Genomic DNA, 21,844 nt, shown 5'->3' with positions numbered 1-21,844 from the left:
TTTATCCCCCCCACACACCTGCGGCTCGAGGCAGCCCCGGCTGGCGCGCGGCGGGGGCGGGACTTCCTCCGTCGCCTGGCAACGGGGTGAGACGCCTCGCGGATAGCCCCGCCCCGCGGGGCTTCGCGCCGGCGCTGATTGGGCAGCGCTCAGCTCCGCCCCCTCAGCGGCGGCCTTTCGAATTCGAAAGAGAGGCGCGCTGCCATTGGGCGAGCCCGGCGGGCGGGAACACAAGCCCCGCCTCCTCCATAAAAAACCCGCTGTGTGGGCGTGGCCTGCGCAGATGGAGGCGGGCGGCGGCCGTGAGGGGGCGGCGGGGGAGCGGGGCCTGAGGCGGAGCTGTCACGGCCCGGACCCGCCTCTCCTCCTCCTCCTCCCCCGGCCGGCGTTGTGTAACGGGGCATGGCGGGGCCAGGGGCCAGGCGCTGGCCTCCAGGAGGAACCACAGGCCGCGGGGAAGGAGGTAAAGGCGGAGCTGGGGGTCGGGCCGGGTCGGGCCTCTCGCCCCCCGCCCGCCTGAGGTCTCCACACAGGCCCCCTGGGGGGGAGGAGCTGCCCGAGCCCCTTGAGGCGGGTGGTTTCGGGGCTCTTTTCCTAGTATGACTTAAAATGTCATTTGTTTGTATCAAGGGCTATATGTTTATCACCTAAGCTATTAAAACAAGAGGAAATAAGGCAGAGGTGTTGGGCTGACAGCAGCCTCAGGTCTGGCAGGACGCGATGTTTGTATCAAGGGCTATATGTTTATCACCTAAGCTATTAAAACAAGAGGAAATAAGGCAGAGGTGTTGGGCTGACAGCAGCCTCGGGTCTGGTTGGACGTGGAGACTGGGATAACGCAACCAAATCAACGCAAAAGCCTGGGATTCTTCTTAAGTCCCAACTGAGGAATTATTCTCCCACCTGGCGAGTCAGAGTGCTGTTAAACGCCTTGATGGTGACAATTATTCCACTTCCAAAGCCCAAACTGTGCTTTCAGAGGGCGGTTGCGTTTTCCAGCCGCCTGACACGTGTATTTAAAGCTTTATAATTGCATTACCGTTGCTTCCTAAGCAGCCAGGCTTCCAGCCAAGGAGAACGTCTGCGGTTTGACTTAACTGGACAATCGAGAGTGCCCACGGAGGGAATTAAAACTTAAAAGTTTCCCTTCCTCAGCCCCTGCCTGCCCCGTCTTGCCGCGCCGGCGCCCGCCCTCCTCCGCACGAGGGAATTGCACAAAACCTTGAGTCCTCAAACCATCCTTGATGCAGAATCCACCTCGATGCGTAGATTTATGGTATTTAAACCCCGGCGACTGATTTCCCGATGTTTGTAGGAGCGGGACGGTGACGCTCTGACGACGGCGTTATCCCTCCAGCACGTCCCTGCCCGGGGAGGGAGATGTTTCCCATCAGGAGAACCGAGCTCGGCGCTTGCGTGGCCTCCTCTTTTCGGGGTGACGTGTAAAGATCCCAGAGCCTCGACCAGGTAAACCCTCGAGGTAAGGCCCCGTCGTCTCATTGGAGGTTTTCCCTGCTTTCTGTTGTGCCTTTCCCGAAGCGTGGGATGCCTCAGGTGTATTTTCTGCCAGTGCTGGTTGATTTTTGGGGGGCAGACGTGACGCAGACGTGTCAGGGAGCCTGCCTGGCCCCGCTGGGGCAACGGCCTCGAGTCACCTTTTTGAGGAGAGTTAGGAGATAAATCCTAACACAACGTCTATCGACAGACCGGTGCCTGCTCTGCCTTCCCCCCGACCCCGGAGGATCTTCCTCTTCCTCCTGGTGGGGCCGGAGCATCCCTTGGTGCTGAGCCACCCCCTTCTCTCCGACACCACCCGTCCTTCCCACCCCAGGATGGGTCCCAGCTCCCCCCCCAGCCCTGACACCCACTCGGCTCCAGGCTTAGCCCCTCCCCAGAGTCCCCCAGCCCCTTTTAATGGGACCCCTGCTCCCCCCCCAGCTCCGATTCCTGCAGCCCCCTGCGCTGGGATCCCCAGAGCTGCCCCTTACCCAGGTCCCTTCTAGCCCTGGCCCCCCTGTCCTCCTCCCAGTCCCTCCCAGTCCCTGCCCTGGTGTGTCCCCGCTCCCCACAGCCATGCCTCACTGGCCCTGCAGGGAATGGTACTGCTGGAAGGGCTGGGTTGGACCCTTCCCCATCCCATGGGATCCCCTCTGGGACACCCTGGGCTTGGGGACATCCCATGGGCTTGAAGCCCCCAGGCTTGGGCTGGCCCCATGGACTATGTGGGACCCCACATTTGGTGCTGCCCCATAGACCCTGGGCTCAGGATGACCCCATAGGCCGTGGGGGGGTGCAGGACCCCATAAGTTGTGCCCTGAGATGGTGGCGTTCCCATAGGGGAGGCCCCCCAGGCTGTGTGGGGCTGCACAGAGCAGTCCTCGAGGCTGTGTGGGGCTGGGAGGTTCCACAGACTGCCTGGGGCTGTGGGGCACGGATTTGGGGTGACCCTATGGGCTTTATGGGACCCTGGATTTGGGGTGTCCCTGCAGACTGTGGGGCTGCAGGGCTTGGGATGGCCCCAAAGGCTGTGTGGGGCCTTGGCGCAGCCCCCCGGGGAGGCCGGCTGGTCCTGTGCTGCTGCCACGGGTTTCAGGGGACTCTTGTAGCACCCTTTCTGTGTTTTTTTTACCCCAAAGTACCAGCTGGGTGCTCTCTGGAGCAGCAGGAGCAGCCACCTTGTTTTTCCTGTTCTCCCAGGACGTGCACACAGGGCGGTGCCGGAGCCGGGGCGCAAGAGCACCCCACAAAACCCCAAACCCTGTGCTTTTTGCCAAGAAATTTCCTGGGTTTGCTTATCAGGGGGTTGCCACAGGCTGTGTCACAGCCTCGGTGGGTGTCACAGCCTGGGTCTGTCTCGGTGATGCTGAGGGGTGTTTTTGGGAACAGGTCAAGCAAAATCATCCTTTATGAGGCTGGTGAAGCTGTAGCTTGTGGGTCGCGTGGGGACAAGGGGCCGAGTCACCCATCGCAGCTGTTTGGGAGGGTGCGAGCGGAGCGGTTTGGCTGGAAGAGCTGAACTGGATTAGAGATTATTGTTTGGTTCTTTGCTGATCCCTAATCTCTTAATTCTTCTCCGGGCGGGAATGCTTGAATCGGAAGCAGGGGTGGACCCAGAAGGGAGGAGGGGGTCGAGCTTCCCCCCTTGGAGGTGGAGGAGAGCGGGTTGGGGAGACGCTGCTGGGGTGACGTGTAAAGATCCCAGAGCCTCGACCAGGTAAACCCTCGAGGTAAGGCCCCGTCGTCTCATTGGAGGTTTTCCCTGCTTTCTGTTGTGCCTTTCCCGAAGCGTGGGATGCCTCAGGTGTATTTTCTGCCAGTGCTGGTTGATTTTTGGGGGGCAGACGTGACGCAGACGTGTCAGGGAGCCTGCCTGGCCCCGCTGGGGCAACGGCCTCGAGTCACCTTTTTGAGGAGAGTTAGGAGATAAATCCTAACACAACGTCTATCGACAGACCGGTGCCTGCTCTGCCTTCCCCCCGACCCCGGAGGATCTTCCTCTTCCTCCTGGTGGGGCCGGAGCATCCCTTGGTGCTGAGCCACCCCCTTCTCTCCGACACCACCCGTCCTTCCCACCCCAGGATGGGTCCCAGCTCCCCCCCCAGCCCTGACACCCACTCGGCTCCAGGCTTAGCCCCTCCCCAGAGTCCCCCAGCCCCTTTTAATGGGACCCCTGCTCCCCCCCCAGCTCCGATTCCTGCAGCCCCCTGCGCTGGGATCCCCAGAGCTGCCCCTTACCCAGGTCCCTTCTAGCCCTGGCCCCCCTGTCCTCCTCCCAGTCCCTCCCAGTCCCTGCCCTGGTGTGTCCCCGCTCCCCACAGCCATGCCTCACTGGCCCTGCAGGGAATGGTACTGCTGGAAGGGCTGGGTTGGACCCTTCCCCATCCCATGGGATCCCCTCTGGGACACCCTGGGCTTGGGGACATCCCATGGGCTTGAAGCCCCCAGGCTTGGGCTGGCCCCATGGACTATGTGGGACCCCACATTTGGTGCTGCCCCATAGACCCTGGGCTCAGGATGACCCCATAGGCCGTGGGGGGGTGCAGGACCCCATAAGTTGTGCCCTGAGATGGTGGCGTTCCCATAGGGGAGGCCCCCCAGGCTGTGTGGGGCTGCACAGAGCAGTCCTCGAGGCTGTGTGGGGCTGAGAGGTTCCACAGACTGCCTGGGGCTGTGGGGCACGGATTTGGGGTGACCCTATGGGCTTTATGGGACCCTGGATTTGGGGTGTCCCTGCAGACTGTGGGGCTGCAGGGCTTGGGATGGCCCCAAAGGCTGTGTGGGGCCTTGGCGCAGCCCCCCGGGGAGGCCGGCTGGTCCTGTGCTGCTGCCACGGGTTTCAGGGGACTCTTGTAGCACCCTTTCTGTGTTTTTTTTACCCCAAAGTACCAGCTGGGTGCTCTCTGGAGCAGCAGGAGCAGCCACCTTGTTTTTCCTGTTCTCCCAGGACGTGCACACAGGGCGGTGCCGGAGCCGGGGCGCAAGAGCACCCCACAAAACCCCAAACCCTGTGCTTTTTGCCAAGAAATTTCCTGGGTTTGCTTATCAGGGGGTTGCCACAGGCTGTGTCACAGCCTCGGTGGGTGTCACAGCCTGGGTCTGTCTCGGTGATGCTGAGGGGTGTTTTTGGGAACAGGTGAAGCAAAATCATCCTTTATGAGGCTGGTGAAGCTGTAGCTTGTGGGTCGTGTGGGGACAAGGGGCCGAGTCACCCATCGCAGCTGTTTGGGAGGGTGCGAGCGGAGCGGTTTGGCTGGAAGAGCTGAACTGGATTAGCGATTATTGTTTGGTTCTTTGCTAATCCCTAATCTCTTTAATTCTTCTCCGGGCGGGAACGCTTGAATCGGAAGCAGGGGTGGACCCAGAAGGGAGGAGGGGGTCGAGCTTCCCCCCTTGGAGGTGGAGGAGAGCGGGTTGGTGAGACGCTGCTGGGTTTGGCACAAACACAAGGTGGCAGCTGGGATCTTCCTTTCTTTTTGCTCTTGAGTCTGTTGGCAGCTTCTCAAAACTCTTCCCGGACTGAAAACCAACACAGAGATACTGAAATTAGGGCTACAAAGATGATGAGGGGCCTGGAGCATCTCTCTTTGGAGGAAAGACTGAGGGACTTGGGGCTTTTTGGTCTGGAGAAGAGAAGGCTGAGGGGGGATCTGATCAACACCTATAAATACTTCAAGGGTGGGTGTCAGGAGGATGGGGCCAGGCTTTTTTCAGTGGTGCCCAGGGACAGGACAAGAGGAAATGGGCACAAACTTGAACATAAGAAGTTCCACCTAAACATGAGGAGGAACTTCTTGACTTTGAGCGTGGCAGAGCCCTGGAAGAGGCTGCCCAGGGAGGTGGTGGAGTCTCCTTCTCTGGAGACATTCAAACCTGTGGGACCTGCTCTGGGTGGCCCTGCTCTGGCAGGGGGTGGGACTGGATGATCTCCAGAGGTCCCTTCCAACCCCATGTCATTCTGTGATTCTGTGATTAATAATAACAGGGAGATAATCAGCAGTAGCTAAAAGCCTTAATAGCGTGGTCCTAGGAAGCCCTTAATTTCCATAAATGAAAGGATAACTTCCCATCTTGAATTTAAGCTGTTTGCACGGGTGATTGCTCACACAGAAGAGTTATTTACGGCCCCGACCCTGGTTTTGGTGTGATCCCTCTGCCTCTGGCAGCCCTGCCCGTCCCCTGCTCTCAGCTGAAGCAGTTCCGAGGGGAATGGGGGTGTGTGCTAATCCCCACGTCAGCCCCACTTTAGCAAATTAGTAGTTTTCTGCAGTTATCACCACCTGGCTCTGCTATGGAGAGAGGAGGGTTATTCTCCTGATGCCTGGAAGCACCGTGAGATCTCCTGGTGTTAGGAAAGATGGATAAAATCTACGGCAAACTGATGAATTGGGATATTACACTCCTGTTTCGGTGTTGGTTGGGCTGGGATTTGCTACTTCCCATCTTGAATTTAAGCTGTTTGCACGGGTGATTGCTCACACAGAAGAGTTATTTACGGCCCCGACCCTGGTTTTGGTGTGATCCCTCTGCCTCTGGCAGCCCTGCCCGTCCCCTGCTCTCAGCTGAAGCAGTTCCGAGGGGAATGGGGGTGTGTGCTAATCCCCACGTCAGCCCCACTTTAGCAAATTAGTAGTTTTCTGCAGTTATCACCACCTGGCTCTGCTATGGAGAGAGGAGGGTTATTCTCCTGATGCCTGGAAGCACCGTGAGATCTCCTGGTGTTAGGAAAGATGGATAAAATCTACGGCAAACTGATGAATTGGGATATTACACTCCTGTTTCGGTGTTGGTTGGGCTGGGATTTGCTTTCCCTTGAGTCCTGGTTTGAGCGACACAGGATGAATTCCTCTTCCAATGCTTGGGAGAACTGCACTTTTAGAAGAGACTGGTGTCTGAATTTGTGACAATATTCACTTTACAGCCAGCTCTGGGGGGTGGGATTCAAGGGCTCAGTGTTTTTGAGCTTTTCTAGGTGCAGGGATGAGGAGGAGTGAGAGCTGGGCACTTGACCCAAGCTTCTTTACAGCCAGCTCTGGGGGGTGGGATTCACGGTCTCAGTGGTTTTGAGCTTTTCCAAGGAGAAGCGAGACCCAGGCACTCGACCCAAGCTTCCAACAGGGTTATTTCATACCATTTCATTCCATAGAAATCAGAAAGTTTGCTGGGGAGTTCTCTCTCTCTCTCTCTCTCTCCCTCCCTTGATGGCTGGGATCCAGAGAACTCCTTGCCCCGGTGCCAGAGTCCTGAGCCTTTCCCTTCCTTCCGAAGCCACAGCACTCACATTGGCTGTCCTGGTTCGGGAGTTCTCTCTCTCTCTCCCTCCCTTGATGGCTGGGATCCAGAGAACTCCTTGCCCTGGTGCCAGAGCCCTGAGCCTTTCCCTTCCTCCTGAAGCCACAGTGCTCACATGTGCTGTCCTGGTTGGGGGGGCTCACCTTCCTGGGATGGAATGGGCTGGAAAGGACATTAGGGGGCTGGATGGGTCCGGAGAAGGGCAATGGAGCTGGTGAGGGGTCAGGAGCACAAGGAGAAGGGGCTGGAGAACTTGTGAGGAGCAGCTGAGGGAGCTGGGGGTGTTCAGCCTGGAGAAAAGGAGGCTGAGGGGAGACCTTCTCGCTCTCTCCAACTCCCTGAAAGGAGGGTGTAGCCAGGGGGGGTCGGTCTCTTCTCCCAAAAAACAGGCGATGGGACAAGAGGAAACGGCCTCAAGTTGTGCCAGGGGAGGTTCAGATTATATATTATGAAATTTTTTTAAACAGAAAGGGTTATTAATCCTTGGAATGGGCTGCCCAGGGACGTGGTGGAGTCACCATCCCTGGATGTATTTAAAAGCCAGGCAGACGTGGTGCTGAGGGACATGGGTCAGTGGTGGTTTGGGCAGTGTTGGGTTGATGGTTGGACTCAATGATCTGAAAGGTCCCTTCCAACCCAGGCAACTCTATGAGTCTGAGAGATTGGCAGTAAAAAGAGCTGGGGGCTCTTTGGAGCTCCGTTTCTAATTGCTAATTGACCTTGTTCTTTCATAGGCATCGTGTCTCCCCAAAGCCAACGACGGGTTCCCTTCCTCTCTCACAGCAGCCAAGATGTCGCATCGCACCATCCATCTTTTCCGGAAGGGGCTTCGGCTTCACGACAACCCAACGCTGGTGGCAGCGCTGGAGTCCTCGGAGGTCCTCTACCCCCTCTACATCCTGGACAGAAAGTTCATGACGTCCGTCATGCACATAGGGGCCCTGCGGTGGCATTTTCTGCTGCAGTCCCTGGAGGATCTCCAGAAGAACTTGTCTCAGCTGGGCTCTTGCTTGCTGGTTGCTCAAGGAGAGTACGAGGCCGTTCTTAGGGATCACGTCCAGAAGTGGAATATCACGCAGGTGACTCTGGACGCGGAGATGGAACCTTTTTACAAGGAGATGGAGGCCAAGATACGGCGTCTGGGAGAAGAGCTGGGCTTTGAGGTGCTTTCTCTGGTGGGCCACAGCCTGTACGATACCAAACGGTACGTGATTGCACCCAAGATGTCTCCAGGAAGGTTTATTTTAGATTTAGCAAGCAGCAGGGAGAAAAGACCAAGTATCTTGGTCCTTCTGGATCCTAACATGCTTTTTTTTTTAATAAATTGGACCCTCTGAGATGGCTGTGGCACTGTTTGCTGGAGAATGTTTGTGTGTTGATCTGCTGGCAGCAACAGAAGGGATTTTGGTGGGTTGCACAGATGTCGGGCTGTGATCTCTGCTTAATGAGTTAGTTAATTTTTTTCCCTTTGGGCAGTTAAATTCACTTCAACCCTTACATTTAACTACTCCCTTAAACAGAGCGGAAGAGTGTGTTGATCTGCTGGCAGCAACAGAAGGGATTTTGGTGGGTTGCACAGATGTCGGGCTGTGATCTCTGCCTAACGAGTTTGTTAATTTTTTTTCCCTTTGGGCAGTTTAACTCACTTCAACCCTTACATTTAACTACTCCCTTAAACAGAGCGGAAGAAATTCTTTGACACAATTAATAGGACTTTTTTATGAATCTTTTTGTGTCAGATTTTTTTTAAATCTTTCTAACAGACTTCCAGCGATCTCTGGATGCGCGTGGATCCAAGCTGTTATTCAGAGCTGAGTGTCTGAAGATACTGAAATTAATAATCATAACAGGGAGATAATCAGTAGTAGCTAAAAAAGCTTTAACTGTATGGTGCTGGGAAGCCCCAAATTTCCATAAATGAACAGATAACTTCCTGCCTTGAATCCAGGCTGTCTGTTTGCAGGGTGATTGCTCCCATAGAAGAGTTATTTACTGCCTTGACCCTGGTTTTTTATGATCAATCTGCCCCTGGCAGCCCCAGAGGTGCCCTGCACCTTCCACTCTGCACACAGCTGCCCAGTTCAAGCCGTGGCTGGAATCCCAGTCCCAGTTTTCTTGTCTCAGGTCCTCAGAGACCGCTCTCAGGGTGGATGTACCTTCACCCAGGGAAGTTTTATTTGTAAAATCTGTAATTTCCACATCCGGTTGCAGGAACTGGGGCTGTTCCAGTAATTTCCACATCCGGTTGCAGGAACTGGGGGCTGTCACCTGGGGGCTGTCACCTGTGCTGTCACCTTCCCACCCCCTGACAGCTCCGTCTTCCTTCTTGCTTTATATTATGATGAAAAGTGATCTTGGTTTTATTTAGGATTTTGGACCTGAACGGTGGGACTCCCCCGTTAACATACAAGAGGTTCCTTCACATTCTGTCTCTGCTGGGGGACCCCGAGGTGCCCGTCCGAAACCTCACCGCTGAAGACTTCCAGTAGGTACCAGTTGGCCAGCAGGAAATTGCACGTCCCTTTTTTTCTCTGCCCCAAAGAAGAGCCAGGGCCAAACAACGATGGGGTGTTTTAGCTGTGACGTTGCATTATTTCTGTGCAGGGAGGGTTATTTGTTTTATGTGGAGGGGATGTGACCCTGCAGTTGGGAGGGCAGAGCAGACGAGAGGTGGCACCCTCCAAAGACTTCAAGCTTTTGCAGTGAGACAAACTTTTAAGAAATGTGAAAGTTTAAGAGAGGAACGACTAAGGAATTGCAGGTCTCTCTCTGAAAGGCAAGCTCTAGATTCCTCTCAAATGGAGATTTTGGGCAGGAATTGGCTGAACCACTATAGTTTTTTTTTTTTATGCAGGAAGTTTGGTGGAATAATCATACTGTTCCCTCCTGGTTTTAAATCTCTTCTCTCCTCCCCTCTGCTCTGTGGGATGGAGGGACCGAGCTCATGTCTCCCAGGACTTGAAAAGAAGCTCAGAGTCAAGGATTCTTATGCTTAGCTCTGCCTGAGGAGAGGTCAGTGATGCCCAGGGAGGTAAGGCTGGGGCAGGAGAGAGCTGGCCACTGGGGATGGGATGGCAGATCCTTGGGAATTCTGCACCAGGCACCTCCATGACCTCAGCTCAGTGTCATTAACATAAGCTTGGCTCTTCCCATCTTGGGGGAATCCCATGAATTCCTGAATTTGCCCTCAGATATGAGGGTCTTACATGGTAAGACCCGTGTAGGTACTGGGATAGATCAGTTCCTATATTTTTTCTTGCATGGTTTTGGTTTTTTGGGGTGTTTTTTGTTGTTTTTTTTCTTCTTTTTTCCTGAATTTGTTTCTTTGCACTTAATAAATTAACGATGCTGAGCGATAAGTGGTTCACGTGCTTCCCAGCAGGCCTCTGTTGTGCCAGTGCTCTGAGAGCTGCACTGGCCCCTTCTTCTGTAGGTGTCTGCAGCAGAGCTGGGCTCGGTTTCTCCAGGTAAGCCGAAAGATCTCTCTCGATCTCTTGAGTCCGTTGATGGCTTGTGAGAAGTCTGCATCCACCGGTGCTTCCTGTAACCTCCTTGGTGTTTTACAGGGGGGAAAAAAACCCACCCTGGTGCTCTTCTGGCCTCGGGGAAGCTTCAGCAGCTGAGGCTGCAGAGGAGATGTGGGGGGACGGCTTGGGGAGCCCCCACCTTGGCTTGGGAGGCGCCTTGGGGGGCTGATCTGCCTCATCCCCTGTGAAACCTCTCCCCACAGGCACGGTGGAGGTGGCACCAGTGCCCCATAGTTGTGTATAGAGTCTGAGGAGGCTCCTGGCTCCCTCCCAGGGATGGATGAGGAGTTGGGGGGACGCTGGAGAGGAGGTGCCTCCGAGTCTTACATCGCGGACGGGAAGCGAGAGGGATGTCTGAGCTGTGGGGGCTGCAGCCACTGCTCTGAGCGCTGTAATTTGGTGGGTCTGTTCCTCTTCCCCCAATTCAGGGTAGAACCAACTGGAGCCGTTGCAGGACGAGCTCTTTCTTCCCCCCAGGAGAGCACAGCCTGGGGTTTCTGGCTGGGCTTTGGTTCCCCCGTGCTGTGACAGAGGAGATCCTGGCGTGTGCAATGGGCAGGGGTCTTCCCCCTCTCCTGGCTCCGATCCCCTCTTTGAAAGAGGCCTCTCTCTCACATTAGGAGGTGTCAGCCCCCTGACCCGGGCCTGGCTGAGGGTTATGGGGTGCCTCTCCCCGTGGATTTGAAGCTCCCCCCGGAGAGCCCTTCCCCCTGGCGAGGAGGGGAGACCGAAGGGCTGCGGCGCCTGGAGCAACACCTGACGGACCAGGTCAGCCTTGATTTCACCTGGATGATGCTGGTGGCTCAGGGTGGGCTGAGGTTGGGTCCTTTTGTGCCTGGACCTTGAGAAGGAGGTGGAGTCCTTTCCAGCTCTAGCTGAGTTTTTCCCCAGCTCCTGGAAGCCAAGCCTACCCTGGTGCTGGCCACATTTAAGAAGATGCTTTTCCCCCCTCCCAATTACATAAAGTGGAAAAGATCTTTAGTTTCTGTCGGACCAAGAGAGCTGTTCCTTGGGTTATAAAATCACTCAATTCTCTGGGACCTGTGGGTGGGACATGGCTTGATGTTGGGCTTGGAGGTGCTCTATGTATCTGGAGATCTTGGAGGAGGGATGGCAGCCTGGTCTCAGGATGTGGTTGTCCTCGATGGTGGCATTTGTGGGAGGACGGGTCCCGGGTGTATTTTCCATGTGTGACCTCATGATGCAGAAGCCAATGGCCAAGAGTTTTTTTTTCCCCCTCTTTCATTAGGTTGGAATTTTGTCACCTTGTTCTGCCTGAACCTGGATTTCTGTTTCCATTTTAGGGCTGGGTGGCCAGTTTTACTAAACCCAGAACAGTCCCAAATTCGCTGCTTCCAAGCACCACGGGCCTGAGCCCCTATTTCAGCATGGGCTGTCTGTCTGTTCGCACCTTTTTTTATAGGTTGTCAAACATTTACGCTCAGGTAAGAATTAATTAGTCATAGTTAAGCAAATTGAGCACTCTCACATCTCCTGCCCGTGAGGCTGAGATTTAACACTCCGATCATCTTGGTAGAGACCTGATGTTACCAAAAATTGCTATTTTTCTAATGCCTTTTCACAGTGTCCTACGAAATCTGTGAGTGGCTTTATATGTTGTGTGAAACACGGGTGAATGTACATGGCTTTTCCCAATTAAGGTTTAGAAACACGATAAATAGGGAGCAGTGAGACCTGGACACAGCAGGGGGAAGCCCAGCAAGACCCTCCAAAAATTCCAGGAGTTTAAGACATCTGCCTGGTGTTTATGTGCAGTTTTGATCAGTTTAACCTTTTCAAGACGCTTTCAGAAAGCATCTGTTTTCATCTTTGACAAGTTTTAACTACAGCATAAGCCAAAACTGGCTTCTGAAAACTTGTTTGACTCTCAAGAAGTATGGTTGGAACCAAACCAAGAAAACCAAGGTCTCCCTGAGTGTCTTTCTTAAGAGTTTCTCACAAAACACGGCTGAGGCACCTGAATTCAGCTGGCTGAGCAGTCAATGTGCTCATTTGGTTTAAAATGCATGTTTGGTTTAACAAATCCCATTTTGGGAGGTAGATGGAGAGTGTTTGAGGTAACGCTGATGTCTAACAGAGTTCAGCTTTGCTTTTGGGGGTGTAACGTTGCTTCAGAGCTTTGATTTCTGTGGCTTTCATAGAATCACAGAATGGTCAGAGTTGGAAGGGACCTTAGAGATCATCGAGTTCCAACCCCCCTGCCCTGGGCAGGGACACCTCCCACCAGCCCAGGTTGCTCCAAGCCCCCTCCAACCTGCCCTTGAACCCCTCCAGGGATGGGGCAGCCACAGCTTCTCTGGCCAACCTGGGCCAGGCTCTCACCACCCTCCCACCAAACAAGTTCTTCCCCACATCTCAGCTCCATCTCCCCTCTTTCAGGGTCAAACCCTTCCCCCTCCTCCTAGGGCTCCCCTCCCTCATCCAGAGTCCCTCCCCAGCTTTCCTGGAGCCCCTGGAGGGACTGGAAGGGGCTCCAAGGTCTCCCCAGAGTCTTTTACTCTTTCTGGTAACGTGCCGTGAAGCCGTTAGTGTAAATAGATTAAATAGATTAATCTTTACTTCATGGGCTGGACAATCACAAAATGAGTGAGACTCCGATGGTACGTAGGAACTGAAGCTTCCACCTCGTGTGTCCTTTGCAGGCCAAGCATCACTCTCTGCCCCCCGTGTCCCTCCAAGGGCAGCTTCTGTGGAGGGAATTCTTCTACACGGTGGCATCGGCAACACCCAACTTCACCAAAATGGCTGGGAACCCCATCTGCCTGCAGATCCCTTGGTACGAGGATGCAGAGAGGCTCCACAAGTGGAAAACGGTAAGAGGACGCGGCTGCGTCTCGGTGTAGAGCTTTTCTTGTTGCCCTGGGATTGTTCCTCGCTGGCTGTTCGAGCTGGGACCTGTAGGGAAGGAGCTTCGTGCTTATTTTGGTGTCCTGCTGCAGGCACAGACGGGCTTCCCGTGGATCGACGCCATTATGACCCAGCTGCGCCAGGAGGGATGGATCCACCACCTCGCTCGACACGCCGTTGCCTGCTTCCTGACCCGGGGGGACCTCTGGATCAGCTGGGAAGAGGGCATGAAGGTTCGCTCCTGGGTTTTTGGTTTGCTCTCTTCTGGCTGAGCTTGAGAAAGCCCCTTCCTCCCCAGGTTCTGCAGGGCTGGCAGCAGGAGGTGGTTCTGTGGAGCAGCACCTCAACACGGAGCCTCGCTAGAAACCCCATGGTTTATGAAAATTCATGGTGTCGCTGGAGTCAGAGCCCCACTTTGCTGGGTGGAGCAGTGAGAGGTTGTTCACATCCCCAAGGCCTGGTGATTCTGGATGATTTTGGATGATTCTGGATGATTTTGGATGATTCTGGATTATTTTGGGTATCGGGGACCTGCTCGTTCATCATCATCAGGCATCAAAGCCAGACCTTTGGGCTTTGGGTTGCTCTATCACTGGGTTCTGCTTTAGCTTCCTACTGGGAAACTGGAGAGCCCTGTGAGAAGGGCAGCCCAGCCCTGGTGCCAACCTTCACCCTTCATCTCCCAACCTGGTTAATGGAGCAGGTTCAAGTTGGAGGCCTGTAACCAGTGGTGTCCCCCAGGGGTCAATACTTGGTCCAGTGGTGTTCAATATATTCATCAGTGACCTGGATGAGGGGACAGAGTGTATCCTCAGCAAGTTGGCTGATGATACCAAACTGGGAGGGGTGGCTGACACCCCAGAGGGCTGGGCCACCATCCAGTGAGACTTGGACAGGCTGGAGAGCTGGGCAAGGAAGAACCTCATGAGGTTCAACAGGGAAAAGTGTAGGGTCCTGCACCTGGGGAAGAAGAATGTCAGGCACCAGTACAGGTTAGGGGTGGACCTGCTGGAGGCAACTACTGAAGAGAAAGATCTAGGGGTCCTGGTGGACAGCAAAATGACAATGAGCAAGCAGTGTGCTCTTGTGGCCAGGAAGGCCAACAGAATCCTGGGCTGTGTAGGGAAGAGTGTGGCCAGCAGGTCAAGGGAGGTCATTCTCCCCCTCTGCTCTGCACTGGGGAGGCCACAACTGGAATCCTGCCTCCAGTTCTGGGCTCCCCAGTTCAAGAGGGACAGGGAACTACTGGAGCAACGGGCACAAGTTGGAACATAAGAGGTTCCACTCAAATATGGGGAAAAACTTCTTCACAGTGAGGGTGGCAGAGCCCTGAAAGAGGCTGCCCAGGGAGGGTGTGGAGTCCCCTTCTCTGGAGATCTTCAAGCCCCACCTGGATGCTCCTGAGTAACATGCTCTGACAAGCTCTAGGCAATGCTGCTTCAGCAGGGGAGTTGGACTAGATGATCTCTATGGTCCCTTCCAACTCTAAAAATTCAGTGAAAAAATTCAGTGAAACCTGTTTGGAGAGGGTCACGAAGGCAGGCATTTCAGGGGTGTTTTTCCTCTCTTTCTCTTCCTGTCCCTGAGGTGCAGGTGTTTGAGGAGCTGCTCTTAGACGCCGACTACAGCATCAACGCGGGGAACTGGATGTGGCTGTCGGCCAGCGCCTTCTTCCACCAGTACACCAGGATCTTCTGCCCCGTCCGCTTCGGGAAGCGCACGGACCCCGAGGGGCACTACATCAGGTAGGGCCACACACCCCACCGCCCGCTCCGTCACCGCTCCCCTGGCTCCTCCCACAGCAGGAGCCCCTCAACTCGGCCTGTTTGAAACACAAACCCCTCTCAAACAGGGCTCACAGCAACGATTTGATGTAACACCCAAGGAAACTGAGGCGCAGAGAAGCAGGGACATAGGGTGGCTGCAGAGGTGATGGCTGAGCAGGGCTGGGGATTGATTTGTGAGCAGTTGTTGGTTCCAGCACCGTGTTTGATCACAGCCTTGACTCCTCTTTCTAAAGGACTTGAGTAAAACTCCCCACAGCTCCTCCTGCCCCAGTCAGTGCCGCGTTTCTGGGTTTTGTAGCTGATCTGATTAATTTCAGGCACTTCAGTTTTATTCCCTGCTCTGAGAGAGTCCTCTGCTTCAAAGTCTGAGTTTCCTTCTCTCAGGATAAGGTACTGATGGGCGTCCTCACAAGGTGGGGGTGTTTTTGCTGCTGCCTGTGATAGGAACAGGCTGTGCTACCTCTGAGTGAGCAATTCCACTTCCCCACACCTCCTCTTCCTCACATCCTGCCCGCCTTTGTGCCTTGCCAAGGAGGAGCCCAGGCTGACGTACCCGAGAGAGCGGGGCAGAAAATGACTTCCCCATCCTCTAGGAATATTTTTAGATATTTTTAATCCGTTTGTTTTCCAGATTTATTAAAGTTTAGGATGAAATGTCAGTGAAAATGTTAAAAACCCAAAATATTTTGGATGAAGTCAAAACTGAAGTAATGTTTAAATCAACCCACTTATTCTTTTCTGTAAAATTAACTTTGGGAAGATATCACCCTATGGAGCTTTCAGAACATAAAGCCAAGGGGTTTTGTGCAAAATGAATCAGACCTTTCCCATGGACTGTAGTATCAGTATGATCACCGAGAATTAACGTGGCGTAGGTTGGCTTACGCTTCTCTTAAATGAGATAAATATGAATATTTATCTGCAGGGTTATAAAAATCCATATGATTCCTCTTCTGCAGGAAATACTTGCCTGTACTAAAGAACTTTCCCTCCAAGTACATCTACGAGCCCTGGACGGCGTCTGAAGAGGAGCAGCAGCGCGCGGGGTGTCTCATAGGTAACTCACTCGGCTGTGAGGATTCTGCTGCTGCTCAATGTCCAAAATAATCACATGCATGAGCTGGAAGCATCTCACTCCCGACAGAAGACATGCATTTATCTTCTGAAAATGGGTTAACCCAGCAGTCTACCTTCTGTCAGTTCTCCTTTAAAGTTCCTTTTAATGGTGAATAATCTCAGAGTACGTATTTTTGCCTCTACTTCATGTCCTAAAACTGTTGGATCACTGTAAGTTGTTGCCTTTGCACTTATCTGCCTGGGATTCCTGGCTGTCTTTAAATAGTATGGGAACATCTTGTGCTTTTACGCTCCCTGTAATGCATCTTTGAAGTCTGCTATAAACTTATGGCTAAATGGGAGCTTTTACTCTTTGATGGAGAGAAATCAGCACTTCTGAAGAGTAGGTCACATGGTCTAGGGAGGAATGACCCCATCACCGGTACAGGGTCAGGGAGACCTGCTCAAAAGCAGCTCGGCAGAATAAGACCATGGAGTCCTGGTGGACAATCAGTTGCCCATGGGCCAGCAATCTGCCCTGGTGGCCAAGAAGGCCAGTGGTCTCCGGGGGGACATCAAGAAGACCGTGGCCAGCAGGTGGAGGGAGGTCATCCTGCCCCTCTGCTCTGCCCTGGGGAGGCCCCAGCTGGAGCACTGGGACCAGTTCTGGGCCCCCCAGTTCCAGAAGGACAGGGAACTGCTGGAGAGAGTCCAGCGGAGGCTACAAAGCTCCTCAGGGGCTGAAGCATCTCTGTGCTTAGGAAAGGCTGAGGGACCTGGGGCTGTTCACCTTGAGAAGAGCAGCCTGAGAGGTGATCTCATCGCTGCTGAGCAAAAGCTAAAGGGCTAAAGGGGGCAAGAGGATGGGGCCAGACTCTTCCCAGTGGTGCCCGGGGACAGGACAAGGGGCAACGGGCACAAACTGGGACATGGGAAATTCTATCTCAACATGAGGAAGAATTTCTTTTCTTTGGGGGTGGCAGAGCCCTGGAAGAGGCTGCCCAGAGAGGTGGTGGAGTCTCCTTCTCTGGAGACATTCAAACCCACCTGGACACGTTCCTGTGCAACCTGCTCTGGGTGGACCTGCTCAGGCAGGTGGTTGGACTGGATGGTCTCCAGAGGTCCCTTCCAACCCCTATACTTCTCTGATTCCGTGTGATTCTATCTTACATGCCATTTATTTTAAGAAAAGCTGCAAGTGTTTGCCCTGCTGCAAATCCAGTGCCTTGTCCTCGATCGGTTCCGTAAAAGCCGCTGTCTCCGTGTTGTCCCAGGCCGCGATTACCCCTTCCCGATGGTGAACCACAAGGAAGCCAGCGCTCACAACCTGCAGCTGATGAAGCAGGTGAGGGAGGAGCAGCCCAGAACAGCCCAGCTGACGAGAGGTGAGTGGGGCTGCAGAGACTGTCCCTGGCTTTGGGCGTTGGGTTTGTGCTGATTTCCAGCTGTCCTGGGTTGAGCAACACAGGACTAACTTCTAACAATTGGGAGAACTCCGGTTTTAGAAGACTCTGGTGTCTAAATTTGTGACAATATTCACTTTACAGCCAGCTCTGGGGGGTGGGATTCAAGGTCTCAGTGTTTTCAAGCTCCCCAGGTTTGGGGATGAGGAGGAGCGAGACCCGGGCACTTGACCCAAGCTGCCAACAGGGTTATTTCATAACATGAATGGCACATTCCATAGAAATTAGAAAGTTTGATGAGAAGCTCTCTCTCTCCCCCTCGATGTCTGGGATCCAGAGAACTCCTTGCCCCGGTGCCGGAGCCCTGAGCCCTTCCCTTCCTCCCGAAGCCACAGCGCTCACAGTGTCCCACACTGGCTGTCCCTGCTGGGGGGGCACGGCTTCCTGGGATGGAATGGGCTGGGGACAGTCCTTATATATCTTATATTAGTATTGGGATTAATACTGGTTCATTATTATTGTTGTTAATTATTTAGTCTTATCCTATTTTTATTTCAACCCTCGGGTTTCCTTGTTTTCCCCAGTTCCCCTTCCCGGGTCGGGAGGGGTCATCGGGTGAGAGAATAATTGTCAAAACGACAATAAACTGTTATGGGTTTTCTCACACTGTAACACCAGGACGTCTTTCCTCTTGGCTCCCAGCACCACGCACTGCTCTTCCAGTTACTGCTCAAATGGTGTCCCAAGAGGGAAAACCAGAGGCCGAGCAGTGCCCCTTCCCTCCCCGCTGCCCTGGCAGGGTGGGAGCTCACTTCATAGGATCATAGAATTGCCCAGGCCGGAAGGGACCTCCAAAGGCCATCTAGTCCCACCCCCCCGCAGTCAGCAGGGACACCCCCAACTAGACCAGGTTGCCCAGGGCCTCGTCGAGCCTCTCCTTGAATATCTCCAGGGATGGGGCCTCAACCACCTCCCTGGGCAACCTGTCCCAGTGCTCCACCACCCTCACAGTGAAGAACCCTCTCCTCATCTCCAGTCTAAATCTGTTCCCCTCCAGCTTGAAGCCATTGCCCCTCATCCTGTCACTGCAGGCCTTTGGAAACAGACTCTCCCCAGCCTTCCTGTAGGCTCCCTTCAGGTACTGGAAGGCCACTATTAGGTCTCCCCAGAGCCTCCTCTTCTCCAGGCTGAACAACCCCAGCTCCCTCAGCCTCAGAGGTGCTCCACCCCCCTGATCATCCTTGTGGCCCTCCTCTGGACCCTCTCCATCAGGTCCATGTCCTTCTTATATTGAGGGCTCCAGACCTGCACACAATACACTTCTCCCTGCTGGAGGGATGCCCTCCCAAGAGCAAGACCTTCTCTGCCTTCCCTGGGTCTGCACAAAGAGCCTCCCCACCCCGGGGTTCCCAGCTGTGTCTCCTGGGCACAGAAATCTCTGCAGCTCTGCCCGCGCCTCTCATGAACCACAGGATCCTTAATTGTCCTTTCTACCATGATCTATCCCGCAGGAATTATTTGAGATTCCCACTGGCCACTAATGAGCAAAAAGCCTTAGAGAGCTGAGTTGCTCCAAGAAATTTACCTTTTGACCTTGTTTTCTAAGTAGGTTAAGCATATGCATAACAAACTGGTAATTATCGGGTAAGGCTGGGACACTCAGACTTTGGGGGAGCCTGAATTAATTTGGTATTTTCAGTCACGTGGATGTTTCAGTTATGGCACCCGTGCTCTTAAAATTGAAATCCTGGGGCCTGTGACGAGCTCTTGGCAGCGATGCTTTTGTATTTAACGTTACGGCGTGGCAGCCTCTCTATAGATTACAGAAATCCAACCTATGGCAGCTGGGGGGATTCGTAAGTATCCCTGCCTCACTTGCTGTGGTCAGATGGAATTAATTGCTCCCAATCCTGTGCACACAAATGTATCTGGGAGGCTCCAGATACAACCAGTGGATGCTGTCAGTTCTAGAGGGCAGCAGATGTCATCTACCTTGACTTCAGCAAGGCTTTTGACACTGTCTCCCATAAGATACTCATTGGGAAACTAAGGCATTTTGGGCTGGATGAGGGGACAGTGAGGTGGATTGAGAACTGGCTGTGTGACAGGACTCAAAGGGTAGTGATTAATGGAGCAGGTTCAAGTTGGAAGCCTGTAACCAGTGGTGTCCCCCAGGGGTCAATACTTGGTCCAGTGCTGTTCAACAGTGACCTGGACACCCCAGAGGGCTGTGCTGCCATCCAGCGAGACTTGGACAGGCTGGAGGGCTGGGCAAGGAAGAACCTCATGAGGTTCAACAGGGAAAAGCATAGGGTCCTGCACCTGGGGAAGAAAAATGTCAGGCACCAGTACAGGTTAGGGGTGGACCTGCTGGAGACAACCTCTGAAGAGAAAGATCTAGGGGTCCTGGTGGACAGTAAAATGACAATGAGCAAACAGTGTGCTCTTGTGGCCAGGAGGGCCAACATAATCCTGGGCTGCGCAGGGAAGAGTGTGGCCAGCAGGTCAAAGGAGGTCATTCTCCCCCTCTACTCTGCACTGGGGAGGCCACAACTGGAATCCTGCGTCCAGTTCTGGGCTCCCCAGTTCAAGAGGGACAGGGAACTACTGGAGAGAGTCCAGCAAAGGGCAACAGAGATGATGGAGGGATTGGAGCATCTCCCTGATGAGGAAAGGCTGAGAGAGCTGGGACTCTTTAGCCTGGAGAAGAGAAGGCTGAGGGGAGACCTTATCAATGCTGACAGGGATCTCAAGGCACTCAAATATGAGAAAAAACTTCTTCACGGTGAGGGTGGCAGAGCCCTGGAACAGGCTGCCCAGGGAGGGTGTGGAGTCCCCTTCTTTGGAGATTTTCAAGCCCCACCTGGATGCTCCTGAGTAACGTGCTCTGACAAGCTCTAGGCAATCCTGCTTCAGCAGCGGAGTTGGACTAGATGATCTCTATGGTCCCTTCCAACTCTAAAAATTCAGTGAAATTCAGTGAAATTCAGTGAAATTCAGTGAAATTCCACAAACCCTCGGAGATCTGGAAATCCAAAATCCGAGAACCAGTATCCTCTACTCCCCACGTTGTTTGGGTGCCTGTAAATAGCAGGTTTTTCTGCCCTGCTTTGCAGCTTCACCCACCGCTGTCGCTGGGGGCTGCCGCACTGACGTCAGAGAATGACCTGCAAGCCTTGCTTTGCAGCTTCACCCACCGCCGTCGCTGGGGGCTGTCACACTGACGTCAGAGAAGGACCTGCAAGCCTCAATTCTTCTTTTCTTCTCACCATAGATGAGACAGATGACCCAATGGAAATGAAAGTAAAGCGTGACCACTCGGAAGAAAACATCCCAAAAGGAAAAGTGGCCAGGATGGCAGATGACACCGAGGTCCCGTTGGAACCAAAGAAGGGCAAGAGGGGAGAGGCAGGGGGCAACTGAGCCGGGCTGTGCCCTGCAGGTGGTGCCTCTGGTTTGGGAACTGACCTCCAGGAGAAGTGTTGGCTCCTGAATGTGTGTTAGTGCAGTTATTTCAAATGGAATTGTCCATCTGTGAGCGGTAGAAGCTGCTTGTTGTTCAAGAGGTGACTGGTTTGGGCAGGACATGATGCTTTAATACTGTTTGAATCCATGCGTCTGTATAAATAGTTTCAGTGACACACACTTGTCTTTCTAACGTGCCAGATAAATGTCAGTTGAAGAATATGTGCGCATTAATGTGTTTTCACACATTACTGTTAACAACTTTATTTGCCTGTCTTGTAGTGACAGAGGTTCAGGGATTTTCAGGTGTGGTTTTTAGGTTCACAGCTGGTGTCGCAGTCCCTGGTCTGCGGAGGGGCAGCAGAACCCAGCCCCTTGTAAAGTTGTGTGTAGTTCTTGTGACTTAAGTGGGATTTCTTACGCTTTTTAAGGATAAAGTTGCAAAACATCTCACTGAATTAGGGCTGATGTTCAGCTTCATTCACCAGAACTCTGCTTCTTGGCTAATTCCTCTAGAAGTGTAGACTAGATGTTATTTCCATCGTACCACATGTACAAATGTACCCTTCCATCGAAGTGTCTCGTTGTGAGGTTTCACAAGGTGGGATTAGTCAATGATCTTCGTTACGGTTGGGGTTTTGGTGGGGGTGGGGGGAGTGGAGTGGGGTTTTTAATCACTGTAGGTATTCTTTTTGGTTTTAAAAGAAATAAAAGTGATTCCTGACATGAAAAGTGTAAGTTCTCTAGAGTAATGTATCATCATGGTTGGTATCCATCGATCCTCTATGGAAACCTGGCTGGAGGACACCCCCGCAGCGACCCAGAGCTCCCAAACTCCTTCCCTTGGAGAGCGTCCCTGGACGTGGTGCAGAAGCAGCCCAGGACCATGTGCACCAGGAGAAGGCCAAACGCTGCTCCTGATGGTGTCTTCCACCGCTGCTGGTGACCT

At 53.6% G+C, this 21,844-nt stretch overlaps 1 protein-coding gene across 1 annotated transcript; it reads left to right on the top strand.

Moving 5' to 3' along the window:
- Positions 1–369: 369 nt before the first annotated feature.
- Positions 370–21,519, top strand: LOC106890443 (cryptochrome-1-like). Its single transcript, XM_014946274.1, has 12 exons — positions 370–463; positions 1,316–1,480; positions 7,524–7,993; positions 9,158–9,274; positions 10,937–11,084; positions 11,621–11,761; positions 12,980–13,150; positions 13,277–13,417; positions 14,778–14,929; positions 15,931–16,028; positions 17,302–17,412; positions 20,705–21,519. The coding sequence occupies exons 3-12, from the start codon at positions 7,581–7,583 to the stop codon at positions 20,851–20,853; spliced, it is 1,641 nt and encodes a 546-aa protein (XP_014801760.1). The 5' UTR covers positions 370–463; positions 1,316–1,480; positions 7,524–7,580; the 3' UTR covers positions 20,854–21,519.
- Positions 21,520–21,844: the final 325 nt, after the last annotated feature.

This window comes from Calidris pugnax, unplaced genomic scaffold, assembly GCF_001431845.1.
Source record: "Calidris pugnax isolate Ruff unplaced genomic scaffold, ASM143184v1 scaffold116, whole genome shotgun sequence".
In the NCBI taxonomy this organism is placed as follows: domain Eukaryota; kingdom Metazoa; phylum Chordata; class Aves; order Charadriiformes; family Scolopacidae; genus Calidris; species Calidris pugnax.
Note: the sequence above shows the minus strand (reverse complement) of the source record. Positions and strands in the feature narration are given on the sequence as shown.